We start from the raw sequence: 20,105 nt of genomic DNA on the forward strand, positions 1-20,105 counted from the left end.
CAAGAGAAGGGCTTGTGAATTTTCTTCCAACCACCCAGTGCTCTGTTCCTTCTACCAGCAGCATCTGATAAGGCTTACAGTGGGGAAGCGCATGTGTAACTGCTGGTCTTAGGAGGCTGCAGCCTCAGCCTCAGTTTTAGGCCCAGAACTCACAGGTGTAGAAGGCCCCTGTCAAAAAAAACAGCCACTGACAGAAACTAAGATTTCCTGAATCTATAGACCGTACAACATGATAAGTATTCTACAGGAGTAGGTACTGTTATTCCCAATTTGTCCTTAAGGCGATCTTGCCTCACTGTTTCTTGGTTGAAACAAGATTATTAATGCATGTCTTCTTAATCTGCACTGTTAAGCTTGTTTGTTTTCCCATCTTAAAAGGAGATGGGATTAGAACTGACTTCTTAGACTCTGGGCTGTGGAACCCCTTGAAGAACCTGGAATCCTCTCTGACATCCACTTCAACAACACAGACACACACACACACACAACTGTGGAGCTCAGGTTCCAGGTTAAGAACTGAACCTCTGTGGCTTCTGCATTCCATGAAGCCAGAATGAGGGCCCTGCACTTCCCTATACCGTGCTTTGAACCCTTCTCCGTTCACCCAGGCTGGGGTGTAATAGTAACTATATCAGATCTTTTTGGGTATTAAAGATCTTAGTCATAACCAACGACATAGTCCTGCCACTTCCCAAATTTCATGATGTGGACCATTTCCTGTCTGAGCTCTCCTCTAGAGGGGGAAAAAAAACTTCACCTTTCTGATCTCTGGACCTACTGAATCCCTATAGTCACTGCATAGAAACTTAGTACCTTGTAGGAATTTCAGAACTTAGTCCTTTACCTTTCTCTGCACATTTGCATCTGTTGCCTACATCCAAAACAGAACTGGTGTCTAGTGCCCCTTAAAACTGTGGCCTCACTTCTGTGCCTAGCCTCACTCAGCTCTCTGTGAAACAGTCTGAAGTAAAGCAACTAGAAATTGAGGGTCCATAGAAGATAGCAAAAAGGACATTCCAAAAGGGCTCTGACACCAGGAAGTTTGTTTAAAGACCAATCACTTCCTCTGCGTGCAGCAAGAGACTAGGGAAGCAGAGGACATCAAATGTCAGTTTGGGATGTTTTATAAAGTTTCTAATGACAAAGCGCCAGAAAGAGTAAGTGACAGAAGAAGAAACTAGAACTGAGGACACAGCTTTCCTGGGTTCAGATTTCAACTTTGGGGACTTCCCTGGTGGTGCAGTGGTTAAGAATCCACCTGCCAATGCAGGGGACACGGGTTCGACCCCTGGACCGGGATGATCCCACATGCCGCGGAGCAACTAAGCCCGTGCGCCACAACTGCTGAGGCTGCATGCACCCTAGAGCCCGTGAGCCACAACTACTGAAGCCGGCGTGCTGTGCTCCACAAGAGAAGCCAGCGCAATAAGTCCGCGCACTGCAATGAAGAGTAGCCCCTGCTCACTGCAACTAGAGAAAGCCCGCAGGCAGCAACGAAGACCCAACACAGCCAAACAAACAAAAACTTCAACTTCGATTCAAACCCAAAGTTCTTAGCTATGCAACCATGAACAAGTTACTTAACCTTTTTAAGCCAGTTTCCTCCTCTAAAAAAAAAGTAAACTGCAGACAATAAGCAGCTGAGGGGTTTCAAAGGGAGCATTCTGGAATCGGGGAGGTCATGTTAACTGAGGTATAGACTTGGTGTGGGGAAGGTGGACTCCTCCACTTCTAATTTCGGAGGTCCTCCACAGCAGAGACTTCTCTGGGGCCCTGGAAAGAGATCCGGACTGGAATTCCTTCACCATTGAACGAATACTTCTGTATGCCAACTGTTCCAGGCCTTGTTCAAAGTAAGCACTGGGGCTGCAAGTGTTAACAGGGCAAAGTTCCATCCCTCAGGGATTGTAATGGGGGAGGCCTGCTAAAACAGGTAAACAAAAACGTGTAACTTAAAGTTACAGGGTGGAGTCCCGGCTCAGCTCCAGTTTCCCTCACTGAGATGGGGGGACAGGACTGAGGCTCCCCAACATCCCTCGCAGCGCCAATCGGCTTAGCCCACAATCACTTCCGTCCGCTTGTTGCCGACATCCGGTTCCTTGGGCTCATTTCCATTCCCAGGCTTGAGGGGGTGGGGTAAGGGCGCGGCGTGGGAGGGGGAGTGTGTGTATGACGCCACGTCCGGCACGCGGCGGAACTAGTCTTCCTCTGCTTCCGCGGCGGGGCCGGAAGTGGAAGAGGTGGTGGCGGCGGCCCAAAGCGGAGGGAAGGGGGAAGACAGGGACCCCCGGGAGCCGGAGCCGGAGTTGCCGCGGCGGTAATAGTCTGAGACCCCTCTAGGCCACCGTACCCCGCGCGGGCCCTTTGGGCTCGACGGGAGTTAGCGGGGGTGCTGCCCGGCCTGTGGGACGCTGGGGGCCCGGGAGCCGATGTGAGGAGAGGCGGGAGTGGGGAGGCCGGGCCAGCTCCAGAATCGAGTTGCCCCCGACCCCGACCCGGCGCCCCCTAGGGACACTCTGATCCGCGGGCTTGTCTTCGCCTTTCCCAGGAGACCCCTGTGCGGTGCGGAGGGGGCGGCGGCCCCGGCTCTGACCCGCGCCGGGGGGTGGGCCATGGCGGAGATCAGCGACCTGGACCGGCAGATCGAGCAGCTGCGGCGCTGCGAGCTCATCAAGGAGAGCGAAGTTAAGGCCCTGTGCGCTAAGGCTAGGTGAGTCCTGTGGCTCCGGGGAAGAGAGGCCTGGGGTTCCGGCCTCGGGCAAATCCAGCTGAGAACTTTGGGCCTGGCTCCTCCTGGAAGCTTTCCTGGAGAGGAGCGGAATAGGGCCTCTTCCCTCGAGGAGCAGCCAGCCTGTTGGGGGAAGACAGACCTGGATGAAGTCACTTGAAGTATTAGATGATGTGTTTTCAGTGGAGTTAGTTACAGAAAGTACTTAGGAAGCTCAGGGAAACAACCCTGTCTGTCTGGGGGGGAACAGAGAACGTTTCTTGGAGGAACTTTGGGACAGACCTCGAAGAATAAGATGATAAAAGGGAGTGTCAGCAAGAACAGGAGTTCAAGGCAGAAAAACTAAAGACTCTGTGGTTTACAGTGTTCTTCTAATTCCAATAACAACCCTAAAAGGTGGATGGAATTGATCCCATCTTACAGGTGAGGACTCTCATATTAAGCAATTAAGGGATGGATCATGAAGCCAGTTCTCCATGTCCTGTCCCTTTTCGGGCCATAATGCAAGACAGTGGAGTTGGATCACTCTCATATTCATTGTGGGAGCCTGGGAAATAGTAGCCAATAAGCCAGAGTAGAATTAAGCAAGGTGTGGAGGGAGGCCCAACTCAGTTCTGTGGCAAGTAGGGTGACGTAGTGATGAAGAACCAGGTTTTGGAATATGATGGCACTAGGTTGGAATCAGCTCTGCCAACTTCCTCGCTGTGTTGGTGATGTTGAGGTCTCTGAGACTCTGTTTCTTCATGTGGGGATAATAGTACTTAATAAGATGGTTGGTGCTTGGGATGTGCTTAGCATAGGCTTTGGTAAAATGTAAAATGCTGGACAAACGTTGGGTGTTACTGAAATTATTTTGTAGGAAGAGGGCAATGCTGATATGGACAGAAGTTATTAGAGAAGGATTATGAGAGAAGGTGGCCTTGAAAGGTGAAAATAATTTGGATGGCTGATGGGGGCAGGCCCAGTGAGGAAGGGCATTCCTAGCAGGGTGAGAATAGGAGTGGAGCCCTGAGATGTGTGGGCAGCGGTGAGGAGACCAGTTACCTGCCTCCTGAGGAACTTTCCATGGCTTCCACCATGCTGGAGAATTGTGGGGAAAGTGCCAGAAGAACCACCCCACATTGATGGAACGACAGGCCCACTGCCAGCCTGGCCTTGTACTGCCAAAGAACTTGTATCCATCTCCTTCCCACAGCCATCCAGTGAGGTTGGAATTATTAGGCCCATTTTACAGAACAGGAAGCTGTGACTCCTTGAAGCCTAGTGATTTGACCAAGGCCACCCAGAGAGAAAGTGGCCGTCGGGCTCTTTGCTTGGCTTTGCCCCACACAAACCTGTAACAGCCGGACAGGTCCTGCATGGATTTGGTGAACAGGCAGGGCCTGCTTTTAAATGCTCATCTGTGGCTCGTCATGTATTCAGTCTTCATTGCTCTTTGCAGCCCTGTGGAATAGGCAGGGCATGGGGTGAGTTTTTCACAGAGAGGACACTGAGCCTCAGAGAAGATAATGTCTTGCCCCTGGTCTCACAGCTGATCGGCGGGGAGCCTGGTTTTGGATCCAGGTCTTTGGCCATACTCCACGCTCACTGACAGCCAGGCAGACAGACATTTAGACTCTGTGAGAGGCAGCAGGGGGCTACTGAGGGGTGGAAGGGTCCTGCCCAGCTCCTAAGATGGAGCTTGGAGGTATTAGGCTCAGGCCTGAGGTGGCCAGTGTAATCCCAGGCCCAATCTGGAGGAGGACCAACTCTAGCACCTGGCCATGGCCTCCTGAGGACCCACCAGGGGCCCAGGCTGAGGCTGGTCGTGTCAGGAGCTTTTGCTTGCTCAGATGGTATGGAGGCTCAAAACCTTGGAACTACAGAGGCCTGGGAGCTGAATTTGCTCTTGTGAAAAACATCAGCACATTAGAACGGCCGAGGGTTTTGAATCGGGGGTGGTCTTCGGTAGGAAGTATGGCCTTGTCACCTATAAACAGTGTGACCCTGGTCAAGTCACTGTACATCTCCAAGTCTTTGAAATCCTTACGGAGCCTGCATGAGATTCTTCATATCCAGGGTCAGGGTCTGGCGCTTTGGTCGGCAGTGTTCGTTGTGGAAGTGAAGGTGAGCAGGTGTGAGCCGTGAGAGGGCTGGTGGTGTGCTGCAGGTGACAGAGCTGGGGCCTGGTTCCCACGCTGTGCTGAGGCCTTGCTGGCACTGAGGTAGGTTGCAACCCAGAGTCTGTGGAAGGGGCTGGTATAAAGTCTCAGGAAATTGGGTCCCCGAGGTTCCAATTCAGCCACTCTCCAGCTTTGTGACCTCGATTCTGACCCTTTTTTCTCTAAAGCCTCAGTTCCTTTGTCAGATGAGGATGGAAGGAACCTCCCGAGTCAGTTGGAAAGGTCATTATAAGCAGTCACGTGGCGGATGTTTGGCACAAGACGCAGTACAGGTGGGAGAGCCTTGCTGCTGTTTGGCCCCTTGGGCCACCGCCAGCGCCTCCTGCCACTCCTGGAAACCGAGGCACACCTCCCTGGAGCCACCTTAGTCATACAGAGCACCCTAAGCCCAGGGAACTCCTGGTCTTGTGGGAGGGGACTGGCAGAGAGAGGGCTGAGCAAGTGCCTCCCACGTCAGACTAGCTTGGTAAGGGCCACACTCTGGAGCAGGCTGCCTTGGTTCAGTTTCTGCCTGTGTGACTGGCCGCTTTCTTCATCTGAGCCATAGGAATCATCACAGTGCCTGCCTTCGAGGGTGGTGGTTTGATTACCTGCATCATCTGTGCAGAGCTCTTACTACCGTCCTGGCACGTGGTATGAACTGAAGTGTTCACGGCTGCTGTGATCATCAAGGACAAAATCTAGAAACACGGCACTACTTACTATTAGGTGTCTGTAATGGACAAAGCAATGTCATGTCAAGCTCACTCAGGTAGAAGTTGACTGCACTGCAAGGAGAAAGGGAGGACAAAGTCCTCACTTCCTCTAAATAAATAATAGAAAAGCATCAACAGCGTATCACTTTGAAGGTGCCTCCGACGGCCGGCCTGCGCAGGGCACCAGCCCTATGACTTGGGACAGTCCGGGAGGAGGCCCCTGTGGTGGGGAGAGATGGGCTGTAAGAGCTCAGCCAAGGGCACGGTCTCTGAGCAGAGGGCCCTGTGGAGAGGAGGAGGAGGACATCTGTTTTCTGGGAGTAAGTGCTGGCTGTGTGAAAGGGAGCAGCATGGAGGGTCAAGGTCGGGAAAGTCCCAGACTCCTTGCAAAGGCTGAACGAGAGCTTGGGCTTTGGCCTGTTGGCAGCAGGGAGCCACACACAGAAGGGTCTCGAGCAGTGGGGCTGTGGTCAGGCTATCCTGGGGAAATTGCACACCTCCGACCTGCCCCCTAGAGGTTCAAGGACAGCCTCATATCCTCCCCTACCCCGCAGAAAAGGTCAGGAATAGGGTTGGGCTGGCTCAGCTTTGGTGACCCTGGTCTTCTCCTGTCTCCAGAGAGATCTTGGTGGAGGAGAGCAACGTGCAGAGGGTGGACTCGCCAGTCACAGTGAGTACCCGCTGTCCCTCCACAGCCTGGCTTGGTCTTTTAGGCACGTGGTCATTCCCGTTAATCTTGTGGGCTCTGAGGTCTACCCCTCATCCCTGAGAGCCCCATCTTCAGGGGAGCTTTGCTAGAAGAATTGGCTGTTATGGGCGGGGTCTTTGGAGTCGTTGGAGGGATGCTCTTGACCAGGGCAGAAGAACTCAGTTTGGTGAGTGATGACTCCATGTGTTCCTGTGTGTTATTAGTGACTTTATTCTGGGTGCCTGGTGGGGAGTAGGGAGAGGAGGGGGCCAGGTCCTCTGGGAGCTGCAGGTCTAGCTGGAAAGAATTGGCTCTAGCTCTTGCCCCCAGAATAGTTGGCACTCAGTGCGGGATGGGGGGATTGGAGTAGGAGAGTAGATTCTTGGCCCTGAGAAGCAGAGGCTTAGCCGAGAGAGATAAGGATCTTCTCAAGCAGTGGGTGTTTTGAAGGACAGCCCCTGGTAGCAGAGGCTTTCGGACTGTTGAGTTCCAACCTGCTTTCTCACTTCCAGGTATGCGGTGACATCCATGGACAATTCTATGACCTCAAGGAGCTGTTCAGAGTGAGTGTGGGGAAACAATGGGAAAGGTGACCTGGGGGATGACTGGAAGACCCCTTTAACTGAGAGTGGAAACTTTCGAGTTAGGTGAGTGGAGTGGAGGCCAGAGGCCCCTAGTCAGGTGGGCCCATTGTGAAAGAAGGGCCTCAACTTGACTGGAAATGGGCCACCACAGTGGGTCGGGGACAGTTTAGGACCAAGCAGAACCTCCTTCCTCCCTCCCCAGGTGGGAGGCGACGTCCCTGAGACTAACTACCTCTTCATGGGGGACTTTGTGGATCGTGGTTTCTACAGCGTCGAAACGTTCCTCCTGCTGCTGGCACTTAAGGTGGGACCCCCCGACTTCTGGACCCCAGACCTGGGCCACCTCAGGCCTGACCTGTCTGCATCCTTTCCGCCCTCATCTCCTGCCCATCCACCCCCAACTCTTGAGCTGTGCTGCTGGTGACGGACACATTCTGCTTGGGTGGTCAGAGAAGCTTTCCTTGACTTGGGGACATCTGATTGGGCCCCTGGAGGATGAGGTCAGAGGGACGGCATTGTAGGGGAGGAAATAGAGGCTCATCCAGTTCAGAAAGTGGCAAGGAGTTGAGTTCAGCTGGGTGCATTATCCATTGCGGGAGAGAGGCTGTAAGGGACCAGATGACAGAGTGCTCTGAGTGTCTCGCTAAGGGCTTGGTCTGTACCTGGTGGATGAAGGAGGGGCCATTAGGTTTGTAGTTGATGTGAGGGGGGCAGGAGGTGGGAGAGGATTCAGCTTTGCATCCTCTGGAGGAGGGACCGGGAGTGTGTGAGGTGGATGTAACACAGTTCAGGCAGAGGTGACATGAATCTGGGCCACGGCAGTAGTGATGAGGATGGAGCGGGGCTGGCAGATGTGAGGACATCTAGGAGCACGAGACAGAGCCTCGACCCCAGGCCTGGCATGGTGCCTACCTCCAGGTTCGCTATCCTGACCGCATCACCCTGATCCGGGGCAACCACGAAAGCCGTCAGATCACCCAGGTCTACGGCTTTTATGACGAGTGTCTGCGCAAGTACGGCTCGGTGACCGTGTGGCGCTACTGCACTGAGATCTTTGACTACCTCAGCCTGTCGGCCATCATCGATGGCAAGGTAGGCCCGCCACACAGCTCCCGGGGATGGGAGAGATGGAAGAGGCACCGGGCCTCAGCCTCCCTTCCCACCTGCCTCGCTCTCCCCTGTAGATCTTCTGTGTGCACGGGGGCCTTTCCCCCTCCATCCAGACACTGGACCAGATCCGGACAATTGACCGAAAGCAAGAGGTGCCTCATGACGGGCCCATGTGTGACCTGCTCTGGTCCGACCCTGAAGGTGAGGGCAGGAGCTCTACTCTTAGCTTAGTGGGTGACTCGGGGTCCTGTGGTTAAAGCAGGTGCCTCGAAGGGACAGCCCAAGCCGGTGAGTTTGGGGCAGAGCAGAGCGGGGCTGGTCCTCACTGGTGTCCGTGCTTGACGGCCAACTGGCTGGCACCCTTGAGGAGGAGGAGAGCATGGGGAGCTGGGTGCTTTGAGCTGGGGGATTGGTGGGGATGTATGTCATTGCTCAGGGGCTTGTTGAGGACAAAATCATCGGCTCCCTGAATGTGAAGGGGCTTCTGCAGAGGTCAGACTCCCAGAATGGTAGCCCCCTGAGGACCCCTCACTTTGTGGGCCTCCTCAGCTAGTATGGAGCAGAGCCGGGATGAAAGCCAAGCCTCTTCATCCCCGTCTAGGGCTCTTGTGCTGTAACAGCAGCCTCCACTCCCTCGCTGCCCTGTTACTACCTCCCCGCCGGCTGGGCAGCCCGGGGTCACAGGTGCTGTCCTGGTGTGGTTACTGTCAGCACCTCTTTTTGCTCTTGTGTGTACCTGTTTGGACAGTAAATTACATGGTCACCCTGATGGTGAGGTGGCTCAACTATCAGGAAATTCTTTCTTCTTTGGAGCTTATCTGCTTCAGCATTTGCTGTCCTGCCCCCAGGCTCCCTCAACGCATTCGGGCCCTGTGCTCCTGCTGCACAGGCCTAACTGGGGGAGGGACAGGGCACTCTCCTGCAAAGGGCCGCGGATAGCCACTGATGCCCTGAAGACACCCTCTCGGCATCCCTACCCTCATCTGCCTCAGACACAACAGGCTGGGGCGTGAGCCCCCGTGGGGCTGGCTACCTATTTGGCAGTGACGTGGTGGCCCAGTTCAATGCAGCCAACGACATTGACATGATCTGCCGCGCCCACCAACTGGTGATGGAAGGTTACAAGTGGCACTTCAACGAGACTGTACTCACTGTGTGGTCGGCACCCAACTACTGCTACCGGTGAGCTGCCTGGGCTGGGAGGTTGAGGTGGGGATCTAGGCTGACCCAACCCACTCCTTTAACACTGCTGCCCTCCGACTTCCAGCTGTGGGAATGTGGCAGCCATCTTGGAGCTGGACGAGCATCTCCAGAAAGATTTCATCATCTTTGAGGCCGCTCCCCAAGAGACACGGGGCATCCCCTCCAAAAAGCCCGTGGCTGACTACTTCCTGTGACCCCTCTGGCCCCTGCCCCTTCCAGCCCCTCTGGCCCCTGGACCACTGTGACTCTGCCCTCTTCAGACGAAGGCTGGGGGGCTGTCCCCGGCTATGCTGTCCCCCCAAAAGAGGGCACTTCGCGGGTGAGGACTTTTCTGGAGAGGCTTGGAGCCTTTGCTCCATGTTCCTCCTCCCGTGTCTCCCCACTTGAACCATGAAGTTTCCAATAATTTTGTTTTTCTTTTTTTTCCTTTTTTTTTTTGTTTGTTTTTAGATAAAAATTTTGAGAAGAAAAAAAAAAAAGAAAAAAATCTAATAAAAGAAGAAAAATGGTCTTTGGGTTTGTGTCGGAATTGATTGGGGATGAGCAGTGGTGCCAGCGCAGCCTGGTAGACGTCAGGACATTGACTGCCCTGGAACCCCAGTCCTGCCAGCAAGGTGCGGCTCAGGCGTCAACTTGCCCAGAGCCTCCTGGTCCCCATCCAGTGACAGTGACCGCTCCCGAGGGCTTCCTGAGTGCTAGGTAGAGGGGCGGGTTCTCAGGCAGCCCTATTTAATTCTCAGAACATTGAGTGTCAAGACACTGATTCCCCCGTTTTCCTGAAGAGGAAACAGGCCCAGAGTGTTGATTTACACGCACAAGGTCAAGCAGCTGGAAATGACAAGTCTAGACTGGGGCCTGGGTCTCCTCACAGAACCTGTGCTCACACAGCCCCACTCCGGGCCGAACACCATTAGCTCAATGTTTCCAGAACACTGATGTCTTCCGAGTTTTATTAACAAAAGATACTCTAGTCCTGAGAAGAGACCGGCGTGGCTTGCACTGGGGCGAGGGGGTAGAACTTGCCGGGCCCAAGGGTGAGGCCGGGAGGTGGGAGTGCTGGTCCCAGGTCCCATTTGGCCAGGCAGAGCCTCCCTCCATTCACACTGAGGTGAGAGCCGGGAAGGGGAAGCTGGCCCCAGCTGGACTCCCAGCGGCTTAGCCAGAGCTTTGAAGCCAGAGGGGGGTAGGAGTGAAATCAAAGTGTGAAGTGGGGTGGGGGAGGCCCGAGGCAGCCATTTGGCGTGGGGGATGGGGCCAGTGGAAGTGAGGGGGCAACAGGCCTGGGGGAGGGGAACTGGAGGTTTGTGATGGAAGATGGGGAGGGAGGCAGAGGGGCTTAGCAAAGGCTCAGTACATTGGTTTGGAGCCCACATCCAGGTAAGCCCCAGGCCCAGGGTAGGGCAGAGGGAAGGGGCCCCCTTGGAGGAAGTGCGAGGCAAAGGACGCTGGGGGTGCCGCTGCTGGGTATCCTGAGCCTGGTGGCCCGGGCTGCAGCTCCAGGAAGGCAGCTGAGTAGGGGGCTGGGCGCCCAGAGTCTGGAGCCTCAGGGAAGCTGGGGTTCCTGAAGTGCAGAGAGGAATCAGAACAGGGGAGAGGGATCCCCAGCCTGGAAGAGCCCAGCCCTGTGCCCTTGCCCCACTCACCTGGTCGGAAGGTGACCAGGGGCCCCGTGGAAAGCTGCAGGGTGCAGAAGGTAGGCCTCAGCACTGGGGCCACCACAGGGAGGAGCTGGGGCCGGGGCAGCTTCCCCGGGCGCTGGGGCCTGCTCCGGATCTGACTCACGAGCGTCCCCGCCCAGGGTGGAATCACAGGGACCACCCGGTGCATCTGGGGAGACAGAAGGGACAGTGTGGGCTAAGGAGGATCAGCATCTCAGGCCTGGCCCCATCACCACCGGGCCTACACTCACCTCCACTCCCATAGGTCGCTGTGGCTACTGGCTCTGGGCCCCGCACTTTCCTCTTCACACGGGCGTCTCGCTCCCTGGGGAACAGTGATGATGATGATGATGATGACGATGATGATAACGGTGATGGTGATGACGATGATGATAACGGTGATGGTGATGACGATGATGATAATGGCGATGGTGATGATGGTAATAAGAGCACTTACCAGGTGCCAGGCATTTCACCCAGGGGCCCTATCAGGTAGGTGCCACTTTATACCCATTTTACAGAAGAAGAAATGGAAGGCCAGAGAATTAAATGACCAGGAAATAGCAGAGCTGGGATTTATTCTCCACTTAACAACTTTCTAATGGTTTCCTATTGCATTTAGAATCCGTGCAGACTCCTTCCCAAGCAACAAGGCCAGGGCGTGGTCTGGTCCCAGCTCATGCCACCTTGTTCACTCTGCCCATCTCCACCAGCTGCCTTTCAGCCACACTCTGGAATCCCCGTCTGTCCCCTCTTCACCTGCTTTACTCCTCCTTCTTGTCTCAGTTCAAGCATAACTTCCTCAAAGGAGGCCTCCTGACTTCCCACAGCACCACACGCCCTCCCTGATAACCTTTGTCGAGAGTGATACTGTTACATTAGTTAGGGTGATCCTTGAATGAATATCTATCTCTTCTGCCTGACTCTAAGTGTCTTGAGGGCAAGGGCCAGCTCTGAAGGGGTTAGTTAGAAGCCAGTGTGCTAACGAATGAAACCTTTACAGCCCACCATAACCTGGCTACCCATCACCTCTCTCACTCCACACCCACCATACCGCAGGCATGCTCCCACCTCAGGGCCCTGGCATGTTCCCAGATATCCACCTGGCTCCCTCCCATACTTCCTCCGAGTCTTTTCTCAAATGTCCACTTAGTGAGGCATTTCCAGGCCTCTTATCTAATAAATACCTCTCTCCATTCCTTCTGATCCTCGCTTGCTTTCTTTTCTCCTTAGAACTTACCCCTAACATATTATATATTTATTTCTCTTGTCTACTCCGCCCACTAGAGTATCACCAGTTCCATGAGGGCAGGGGCTTTGGTTTGTTCACTGTTGTATCCTCACTGCCTAGAACTGTGCCTGGCACATAAGCTGGTGCTAAATAAGTATTTGTCAAATCAGTGAGTGAATACATGCTTTTACTTACATTGTGTTCCTGGCATCCAGCACAGTGCCTGGCACACAGTGGACGATTAATAAACATTTGATGAATGAACGAGTGAATGAATGAATGAATGATGCCCACCTCTTACAGTTTCTGCCATTCTCCCGGAAGCCCTTGGCAAAGGGGTTGGCTGCGATCTTCAGTTGTGTGATCTGGGGGTGCACATCCAGAGTCAAAACTCCCACAGCCTGGGCAGGGCACGGCCACCCCCTCAAGCAGGGTCACTCACCCGTGGGTTCTGGTAGGCTGTCACGGAGATGAACATGGTCTCGGGGAAGCGGAAGGAGGCAACGCCCCCCCAGTGTTGGCTGCAAAGCTGGGCGGCCCGCACCAGGTGTATGCGGGGCTGATACTTATGCATGGAGTGCAAGATCAGCTGGGAGGGAAGAAACAGGCGTGACCCCCTACCCTGGTCCCACCCCCAACCCTTATCCGGGGGTCCCAGCCTGGGCCTCACGTGGCCATGGGGGTCCAGTGTGCTGTTGGTGAGCTTGACACGATGGAAAGACACAGGCTGCCGCATCCAGTGGGCACCGGTGGCAGGAGAGTCAGGATGAATGTAAACGCGGTCAGGCAGGCGGGGCTCTGCCTTGCCGCTGGGCTCCCAGCGCCGGCCCTGCCAGCGGTAGCGAGCCCCGTCCACCGGAACCACATCCAGAAGAAACAGGTAGCGGGCCTCGGGGTCCAGGCCAGTGACTGATACTCGGCAAGCAGGGAACATGCGCCTGCACAGGGGAAGGGACGGGAGAGGCCTGGAGCTCCTCAGTGGCCAGTGGTGGGCACAGCACTCGCAAGAAGGCATAGCCACTGGCTCACGCAGTTGTCACGGAAAATCGAGGGATGCGGAATCAGAACTTAGAGGGCAGGATCTTAGAGCTATAAGCTTGTCTCATCCCATTTTACAGACGAGAAACAGGACCAACGGGGTCAGGTGATCTGACCAGAGTCACACAGCAGGTTAGGAGCAGAGTCCGGACTCCTGACCCCTGGCCCTTCAAACTCCATTTGCAGAAGCAGGAGTGACACACTTTTCTTCTGGAAATCTTGCCAGGAGCCTTCTGCTCCCCACCCTGGTCTCCTCACTTGATCTCCAGCACCAGAATCTACAGCTGCTGGACAAACTTGCTTCAGAGAAAATAAAAAGGGGACTCACCACGCTAGTGCCTGAGCTCCTGACCTAGATAAAGACTGCACACTGACCATATCCCTGCCTCCAAGGTGACCCCTGATCCTGGCCAGACTTCCCTGATGCTGGTCAGTGGCTGGCCCTTGACCCCAGTCATAGTCTGAATGCTGACTCTAGGCACAGACTGACCCCTGATCTAGGCCACGTACTAACTCATAACCCAGCCCGACCTTCTGCCCCCAGCCCAGACTGACCTAGGACCCTTGCCATAGGTTAGTCCCAAAACCAGCCACAGACTCCACAGACTGACCCTTGACACTTGCCACAGAATGACCCCTGGTCCAGCCACAGAAGAACCCCTGACCCAGGCCACAGTCACACTCTGAACTCAGGCAGAGCTCTAGCCTCCCTAGGAATCCCCACACGTAGCCCCATCACCGGGGACTCTGCCTTTCCCAAGAGACCCCCACCAGGAACACACTGGGTCTTCGAACCCTGGACCAGACCCCTCACCTCCCAGCTTTGGTGATGATCATCTCTGTTCCCACGGAGTTGAACTCTTTCCACAACTCCCGGTTGTCCAGGCTCAGGCTGACTCCGGGGAGTGGATGAAGGCTCTCTGGGGCTGGAGGGGGCGCCTCAGTGCCCAGGGTTGGGGGCAGCGGGGGTAGAGGTGGGGGAGCAGCCAGAGTTCGGGGAGCAGCCTCAATCCCGGAGAGGAAGCAATCCAGTTTGGGAGCGTCCAGATCTGGAGATGGGAGGAGAATGAGCCAGCCGAGGGCCACAGCCTCCACCCCAGTTCCTACCCAGGAGCTGCTCCCACTGCTCACCGGGGTAGCGGTAGCCCTCTGCCAGGGCAGGCGGGAAGCTGGAATCTGCTCCGGGCTGGGGGGCCCCTAGGCGGTAGCCGGTCCCCAGGGAGGGGTACAACTCTCGTGGATGGTACATGGAGTAGTCCTGTCTGGCCTCAGGTCACGCTGCCTAGAGTGCCCCAGTGCTGAGAGATGCCCCCTTTATAGCTCACAGCTCAGCCCCTTCCAGACCCAGGATCACAGCCCCTCCCCTCTTTGGGGCCCTGGAGTTAGGCTGGGGTGGAGACCCCTGGGGCCTGGAAGGGGTCCGAGAGCGGGCCGGATACCTGGGTACCCTCCCCTCCCCCCCAGGCTTCATTAGCCCCGACCCCCTGCCCCCTCATTACATAATTAACTCCTCGGCCTGATTGATCCCCGGGGCTCGACAGGGACGCAGTTTGGCGCTTCCGGCCAGCTGGTCCCCGTTCCCACGGGGGGAGCCCCGGCTAGGGATAAGCTACTGAGGGGCGGGGCCTGGACCCTGGGATGGAGCCTGGAGTCCTGGGGCAGACCCTGGCGCCCCAGACTTTTCTGGCAGGTGATCCCCCCCCCCCTTCACTTGGAGGATGAGACTTGGAGGGACGAAGCATGACTGGAGGGAAGGAGCAGGGCTGGAGGGACGCGACCAGAGCTTGTTGTTAATGCGGGGCACCGGGGACCTCGAGGAGTCCGCAGACGAGGCCTGAACTCTGGAGTCCTTCCCGGTTCCCATTCTGAAAAACCTCCAGCCTCGGCCAAGTCTCAAAAGTTTAGAGACGCCGACAGCTCGACGATCTCTGACCGCTGACGCCCGGGTTTCCCAGAAGGTCCCGCGTTGGGGAACCCTCGGAACTACACTTCCCAGCAGGCCCAGGGCCGAGGTTTGGCGCGAAGGAGGCAGGCAGGTGCCGCTGGGGCCGCTGGAAGTTGTAGTTGGCACGAGGGGGGGCGGTGAAACCCGCGGAGCAGTTGCCTCTCAGGAGAGCTGCCCCTAGGCGGCGTCAAAACGTTTAGGCTGAGAAGATGCAGATCAGCTGAGGTCAAGGCCTAGCGAGCTAGAGTGGGCGCGGGAATCTCCACCTGCAGTGAGATCCGCCCCCGGTGCTAGAGAAGGTAGCTGAGCCCCAGGAGCGAAGGCTCCCAGCTTTGACCGCCGTGCCTACCACCCCATGTTTCTGGGACTCAAAAAGGAACAGGTCTATAGAAGCAGGCATCTGTATTTAAGTCCCCCCCTTCCCGGATTCCACGTGAGCCTGGGGCTGTCTCCACTCCATGGTTTTATTATGTACAAACGCTACAGAACAAGGGGAGCAGACACGTGTGGGGTAAGAGATGCCCGGTGGGAGGAGAATTTCACAGGGCAGATGGTGCACTGGGGCCAAGAGAGAAGCACACAGGCCATATCTATAGGGCAGGCGGGGCAGGAAGGGGTTAAAAATGAGATCCAAGCCAGCCAGATCGCAGGGAGGTGCGGGGGTGTCGTCCACCTTGTCCACCTTCTGATCTCCCCCCAAGGTCACAGTGCATGCAATAAAATATATGTACAGGAGCTGGATCCTTCCTCTGCAGAGGCCCTGATGGTCCAGAGCTCCGTTCGGGTGAAGGGAAGCCAGTGGCGCCCCCTGGCGGCCAGACAGGGCTGGAGCCACATGCATCAGGAGCAGGGGTCAGTCCCAGCCATTGTCTTTGATCATGTGGTTGAGTTCAATGATGTACTTCCCCTCTTTGTACTTCTGGCTGCTCTCGAAGGCCTGTTCCTGAAAGGAGGGGAGAGGCTGTCATCCCTGGAGCTAGGGCCTTATCAAAAGGAATACGGGTTGGGGAGTGGATATGATTGGCCTCATTTTACATATGAAGAAACTGTCAACCAGAGAAACCAAGCCACCTGCCCACAGACACAAAGCTGGTAAATGGCAGGGCCAGGTTTCTCACTAATAGGGGACAGACAGAACTCTCTGAATCCTAGGTACTTTTTAAGTACTAATGTTGGCTCCAACAGAGAGGATATGGAAGGTTCTAAAAGATCCAGGGATGGACTTCCCTGGTGGCACAGTGGTTAAGAATCCGCCCGCCAATGCAGGGGACACGAGTTCGAGCTCTGGTCCAGGAAGATCCCACATGCCACGGAGCAACTAAGCCCGTGTGCCACAACTACTGAGCCTGCGCTCTGGAGCCCGCGAGCCTAGAGCCCTTGCTCCGCAACAAGTGAAGCCACCGCAATGAGAAGCCCACGCACTGCAACAAAGATTAGCCCGCCCTCGCCGCAACTAGAGAAAAGCCCGTGCACAGCAACGAAGACCCAATGCAGCCAAAAATTAATCAATTTTAAAAATAATAATAGATAAATAAAAGATCTAGGGATTACAAACTGGTAGCCTGAGGGCCATTTTTGGCCTATACATGTGTTTTGTTTGGCCAACAGAGAGTTTAATAAAAATAACTTTCAAACAGTAAAATACGGGGCAGGCCATGCTCATTCCAGTTTGCCAGACTGACCCCCTCTCCAGATCTATGTTGCCCCTTTTGCAGATCCACAGCATCTGCTTGGCCCTGCAAGCACTTGAGTTTTTGATCTCTGGATCAGGCTACTTCTTTATTTTACTGAGGTCCAGAGAGGCCAAACCACCTGTCCAGGGACACAAAGCAAATCTGTGGCAGGGCCAGGGGTGAACTCAGGTCACGGTTCTCTCTCTGCCTGGGGCATCCACCTCACAGAGGCACCACAGCTCCAAGAGATGCCTGAGGATTCCTGTCACTTGCAGTTTCCCAAGAGCATCTTCTTTTGCTACATCTAATCTGATCCCCGTAACAATTTTGGGTGCCAGGTGGTGGCTTTATCCTGCACTGCCAGATAAGGAAATGATGCTCAGGGTGGTGAAATCAGACCCTGAACAACAGCAGTGGCAATGAGGGCAGTGGAAAAGGAGGCTCATGGACCCAAGCTCCATGTTGCTGTGGGGTCTTGGGCAACTTCTCTGATCCTCTGAATGGCAACAGAAGCTGGGGGTCAACGGTTTGGAGTTAAAAAAAAAAAGACAAAATGAGGATTCTGGTCCCTATTCTGTTACTTACCAGCTGTGTGACCTTGGGGAAGTTACCTAACATCTCTGGGCCTTCCTTTCTTCTTCTGTAAAGTGGAGATAATAAGAGACTACCTACAGGATTGCTGTAATGAGTGAATGAGATAAGATATGCCAAGTACATAACAGTGCCTGGCACATAAGCATTCAATAAATGGTAATTCTCATTATATATCCTCATCTCTAAAATGAGAATGTTTGTGCCTGTGAGGAGAAGGACGAGTTAAGAGAAAAATTCTAAAAGCCCTGCAGGATGTGAGAGAAGAGAACATGGTCTGGGGATGAAAAGACAGTTTGACTTGGGTGAACTGGGCCTATACACACTGAAACACTACCAGATGACTGCTGTGAGGAGAAAGTGATATGAGGTCAGGTCAAAGGCTACCCTGGGGTCTGAGGTCACTGACTCACATATTTCCAGCCCAAAGTGGTCTTGCAGTTTTCGCAGTGGATGTCAGCAACAGCATGGAGGCCTGTCAGCAGCACCCGCTCCTCGGCTGGCCCGCAGCCCACGTTCACCCTGTGGGGACACGGGGGCAGTCCCAGGGAGGGTCCCCACCATCACAAAGCCCGCCTCTAGCTTGTATCCTACTGTGTCTGTCCTTAGCATCCAAAAGAAAGGCGATCAAAGCTTCCTGCCCAAACCAGGGGACTCTGAGAGTCTCAGTATGATGCCAGGGGTCACAAGTCACAACAGAGGTCAGGGAAAGAAAGGGAGATTGAATACTCACACAGAGTTGAAGAGGTAGGCACGCCCCTGACTACCCTGGAAGGACTAAAGGGTGGGAGGGACAAAGGAGAGGATGTCAGGGATCTTGATGGGGAGCTGCCAGGCAGCCCCTCTAGCCTCCCAGTCCAGCCCCAGCTGTGACCTGGTTACCTTGGAGATGAGGTCGTCGTGGTTGGCCAGGTGAGCACGGCAGTGGGCACAGCTATACCTCCGGTGACAATCATCCAAGTAGGCCTGAAACGTCTTGGGCTTTGAAATCCGCACCATGGCGGGGGCCAGGGGCAGTGGCCCCACGCGGGGAGCGGCCCACGGGGAGCAGAGGGAGCCCAGTGCCTGCAGCGGAGGGAGTGGGCTGTCAGGACCCGGGCCACACACATGCAGGCATGCCCTGGACCACGGGGACTCTCTCTGTCACACTTGGCTGCTTTCTCCTCTCCCCAGAGCCAGCAGCCTCTCCAGGGGCCAGAGCTATCTGAGTTTTGACTCACTGAGGAGTGCTCAAGTTGCATCAATGGGGAAACTGAGGCTAGGAGGAGCCCAAGATGAGTCACCCACCTACTTTCAGCCTCACCCCCGCTGACCTGGCAACTGAAGCTGGAGGAAGGGGCTCTAGAGTGGATGAGCTGTCAGTTCTCCGTTTAGGGGGAACATGGAGGAGGTTAGGAATTGTATGGTCCTTAAGACCTCAGCTGAACTGCCGGAGGTGGGGACGACTTCACTTGAGGCACAGGGAGTTCACCTGGGGAGAGGATGCCTCACCCTCCTGGAGAAGGCAGGAGGCCTCAGTGAAGGTGGAGGGTCACCTGGGAGGGGACGGGCTCTTACCTGGGGGCGCTGAGGCCTTGTTTATGCCGAGGGGATCTTACCTGCATCGCGGAGCCTTACCTGAGACCCTGGGGCTCACCTGGGGCGCGGGGACGAGGGGCGGGCGCCGGGGGAGGGGGGGGAAGGGGGCAGTGCTCGCCGCGGGGGCGCGGGGCGACGCGCAACCCTGACTTTGCGGGCCTCACCTCGCCTGGGCGCGCGGGGGTCCAGTCCGCCGGGGTGGCCTGGCCTGCGAGTGGGGGGCGCTCCTGGTGGGCGCCGTCCCCCCCACCCCGGCCCGGGTTCGCAGCCTCCGCGACTTGTTTACACCGAGACCAGCTGCTGCCGCCGCTGCGGCGGGAGGGGGAGGGGGACAGCCTCTGGTCCCGGCGGCCGCTGTGGCCAATCGGCGTGCAGTATGCAAATGAGGGGGCGCGTCACACAGCGGCCAGCGCAGGCCTGGCCTGCCCTTCCCCCCCTGCTCCTGGCTCAGGCCGGCCCGGAAATGCGGCTGCGGCCCGAAACCCAGGCGGCCGGCCCCACGGCCGGGGCCTGGTAGCCCCCTTTTCCTCCCGCGGTCCTCGAAGGGACGAGAATCTGAGGTACCTGACCTGACGTAGGGTTAGGAAGGAGATGGTGTCTGGAAGCACGACCCCGGGAAATAATAGTCATAATTATCTGCGTTTACCCACCGCCCGTGCCCCACTCCCTTAATCCCCACAGCAATCCTAGGAGGCAGCTTCTGCTATTGTTCCCATTTTACCGGGAAACTGAGGTCCACAGAGGCCTAGCAGCTCTCCAAAGCTTATCCAGCTGATAAGAGGTAAAGCTGAGATTCTCACTTTGGCCCGATTCTATGGTTCTTGCCACAGCATCAGGGCCAGGTTCTTGGATGGGAAGAGCTAAAGGTATCCATCCGTGTTAGAACCCTGGGAGCCAGAGCCTCAGAACAAGCCGATTCCTACTGTTGTGCATCACCTCCTCCTGGCAGTCTCCTGATGTCCTGCCCATCCAGGCTGGGTTAGGTGTCTTTCCCTCTCACCTCTGAACTGGGTTGAAAATGACAATGTCCATTTAAACACGTGCCTGCCATGCTAGGCTTGTCTTGTTCCCTGCACTGGCCCCAGTACCCAGCCTGGCCTATAGTTAATAACTTCTTTGTGAAATATGTGATTCATTAAATGAATAAGGTAGGAGGGCTAACGAGGGTTGAGGAATTCGAGAAGCTTCTGGAGTGGGACACCTGGTAATGGAAGGTTGGAA

At 55.6% G+C, this 20,105-nt stretch overlaps 3 protein-coding genes across 3 annotated transcripts; 1 reads left to right on the forward strand and 2 right to left on the reverse strand.

The window, feature by feature from the left end:
- The first annotated feature begins 2,187 nt into the window (after nt 1-2,187).
- On the forward strand, nt 2,188-9,680 carry PPP4C (protein phosphatase 4 catalytic subunit). Its single transcript, XM_082671182.1, has 9 exons — nt 2,188-2,317; nt 2,549-2,710; nt 6,204-6,255; nt 6,786-6,836; nt 7,060-7,161; nt 7,776-7,949; nt 8,042-8,168; nt 8,960-9,149; nt 9,235-9,680. The coding sequence occupies exons 2-9, from the start codon at nt 2,613-2,615 to the stop codon at nt 9,362-9,364; spliced, it is 924 nt and encodes a 307-aa protein (XP_082527308.1). The 5' UTR covers nt 2,188-2,317; nt 2,549-2,612; the 3' UTR covers nt 9,365-9,680.
- Nucleotides 9,681-10,442: 762 nt separating this feature from the next.
- Nucleotides 10,443-14,361, reverse strand: TBX6 (T-box transcription factor 6). Its single transcript, XM_082671265.1, has 8 exons — nt 14,229-14,361; nt 13,912-14,146; nt 12,730-12,997; nt 12,502-12,648; nt 12,354-12,424; nt 11,080-11,153; nt 10,814-10,997; nt 10,443-10,731 (listed from the first exon to the last, which is right to left on the reverse strand). The coding sequence occupies exons 1-8, from the start codon at nt 14,344-14,346 to the stop codon at nt 10,518-10,520; spliced, it is 1,311 nt and encodes a 436-aa protein (XP_082527391.1). The 5' UTR covers nt 14,347-14,361; the 3' UTR covers nt 10,443-10,517.
- A 1,127-nt stretch (nt 14,362-15,488) lies between these two features.
- Nucleotides 15,489-19,206, reverse strand: YPEL3 (yippee like 3). Its single transcript, XM_082671531.1, has 5 exons — nt 19,049-19,206; nt 18,189-18,371; nt 18,040-18,083; nt 17,720-17,828; nt 15,489-15,985 (listed from the first exon to the last, which is right to left on the reverse strand). The coding sequence occupies exons 2-5, from the start codon at nt 18,303-18,305 to the stop codon at nt 15,896-15,898; spliced, it is 360 nt and encodes a 119-aa protein (XP_082527657.1). The 5' UTR covers nt 18,306-18,371; nt 19,049-19,206; the 3' UTR covers nt 15,489-15,895.
- Between the last annotated feature and the right edge of the window lie 899 nt (nt 19,207-20,105).

This window comes from Grampus griseus (assembly GCF_964374135.1).
Source record: "Grampus griseus genome assembly, chromosome: 14".
Classification (NCBI taxonomy): domain Eukaryota; kingdom Metazoa; phylum Chordata; class Mammalia; order Artiodactyla; family Delphinidae; genus Grampus; species Grampus griseus.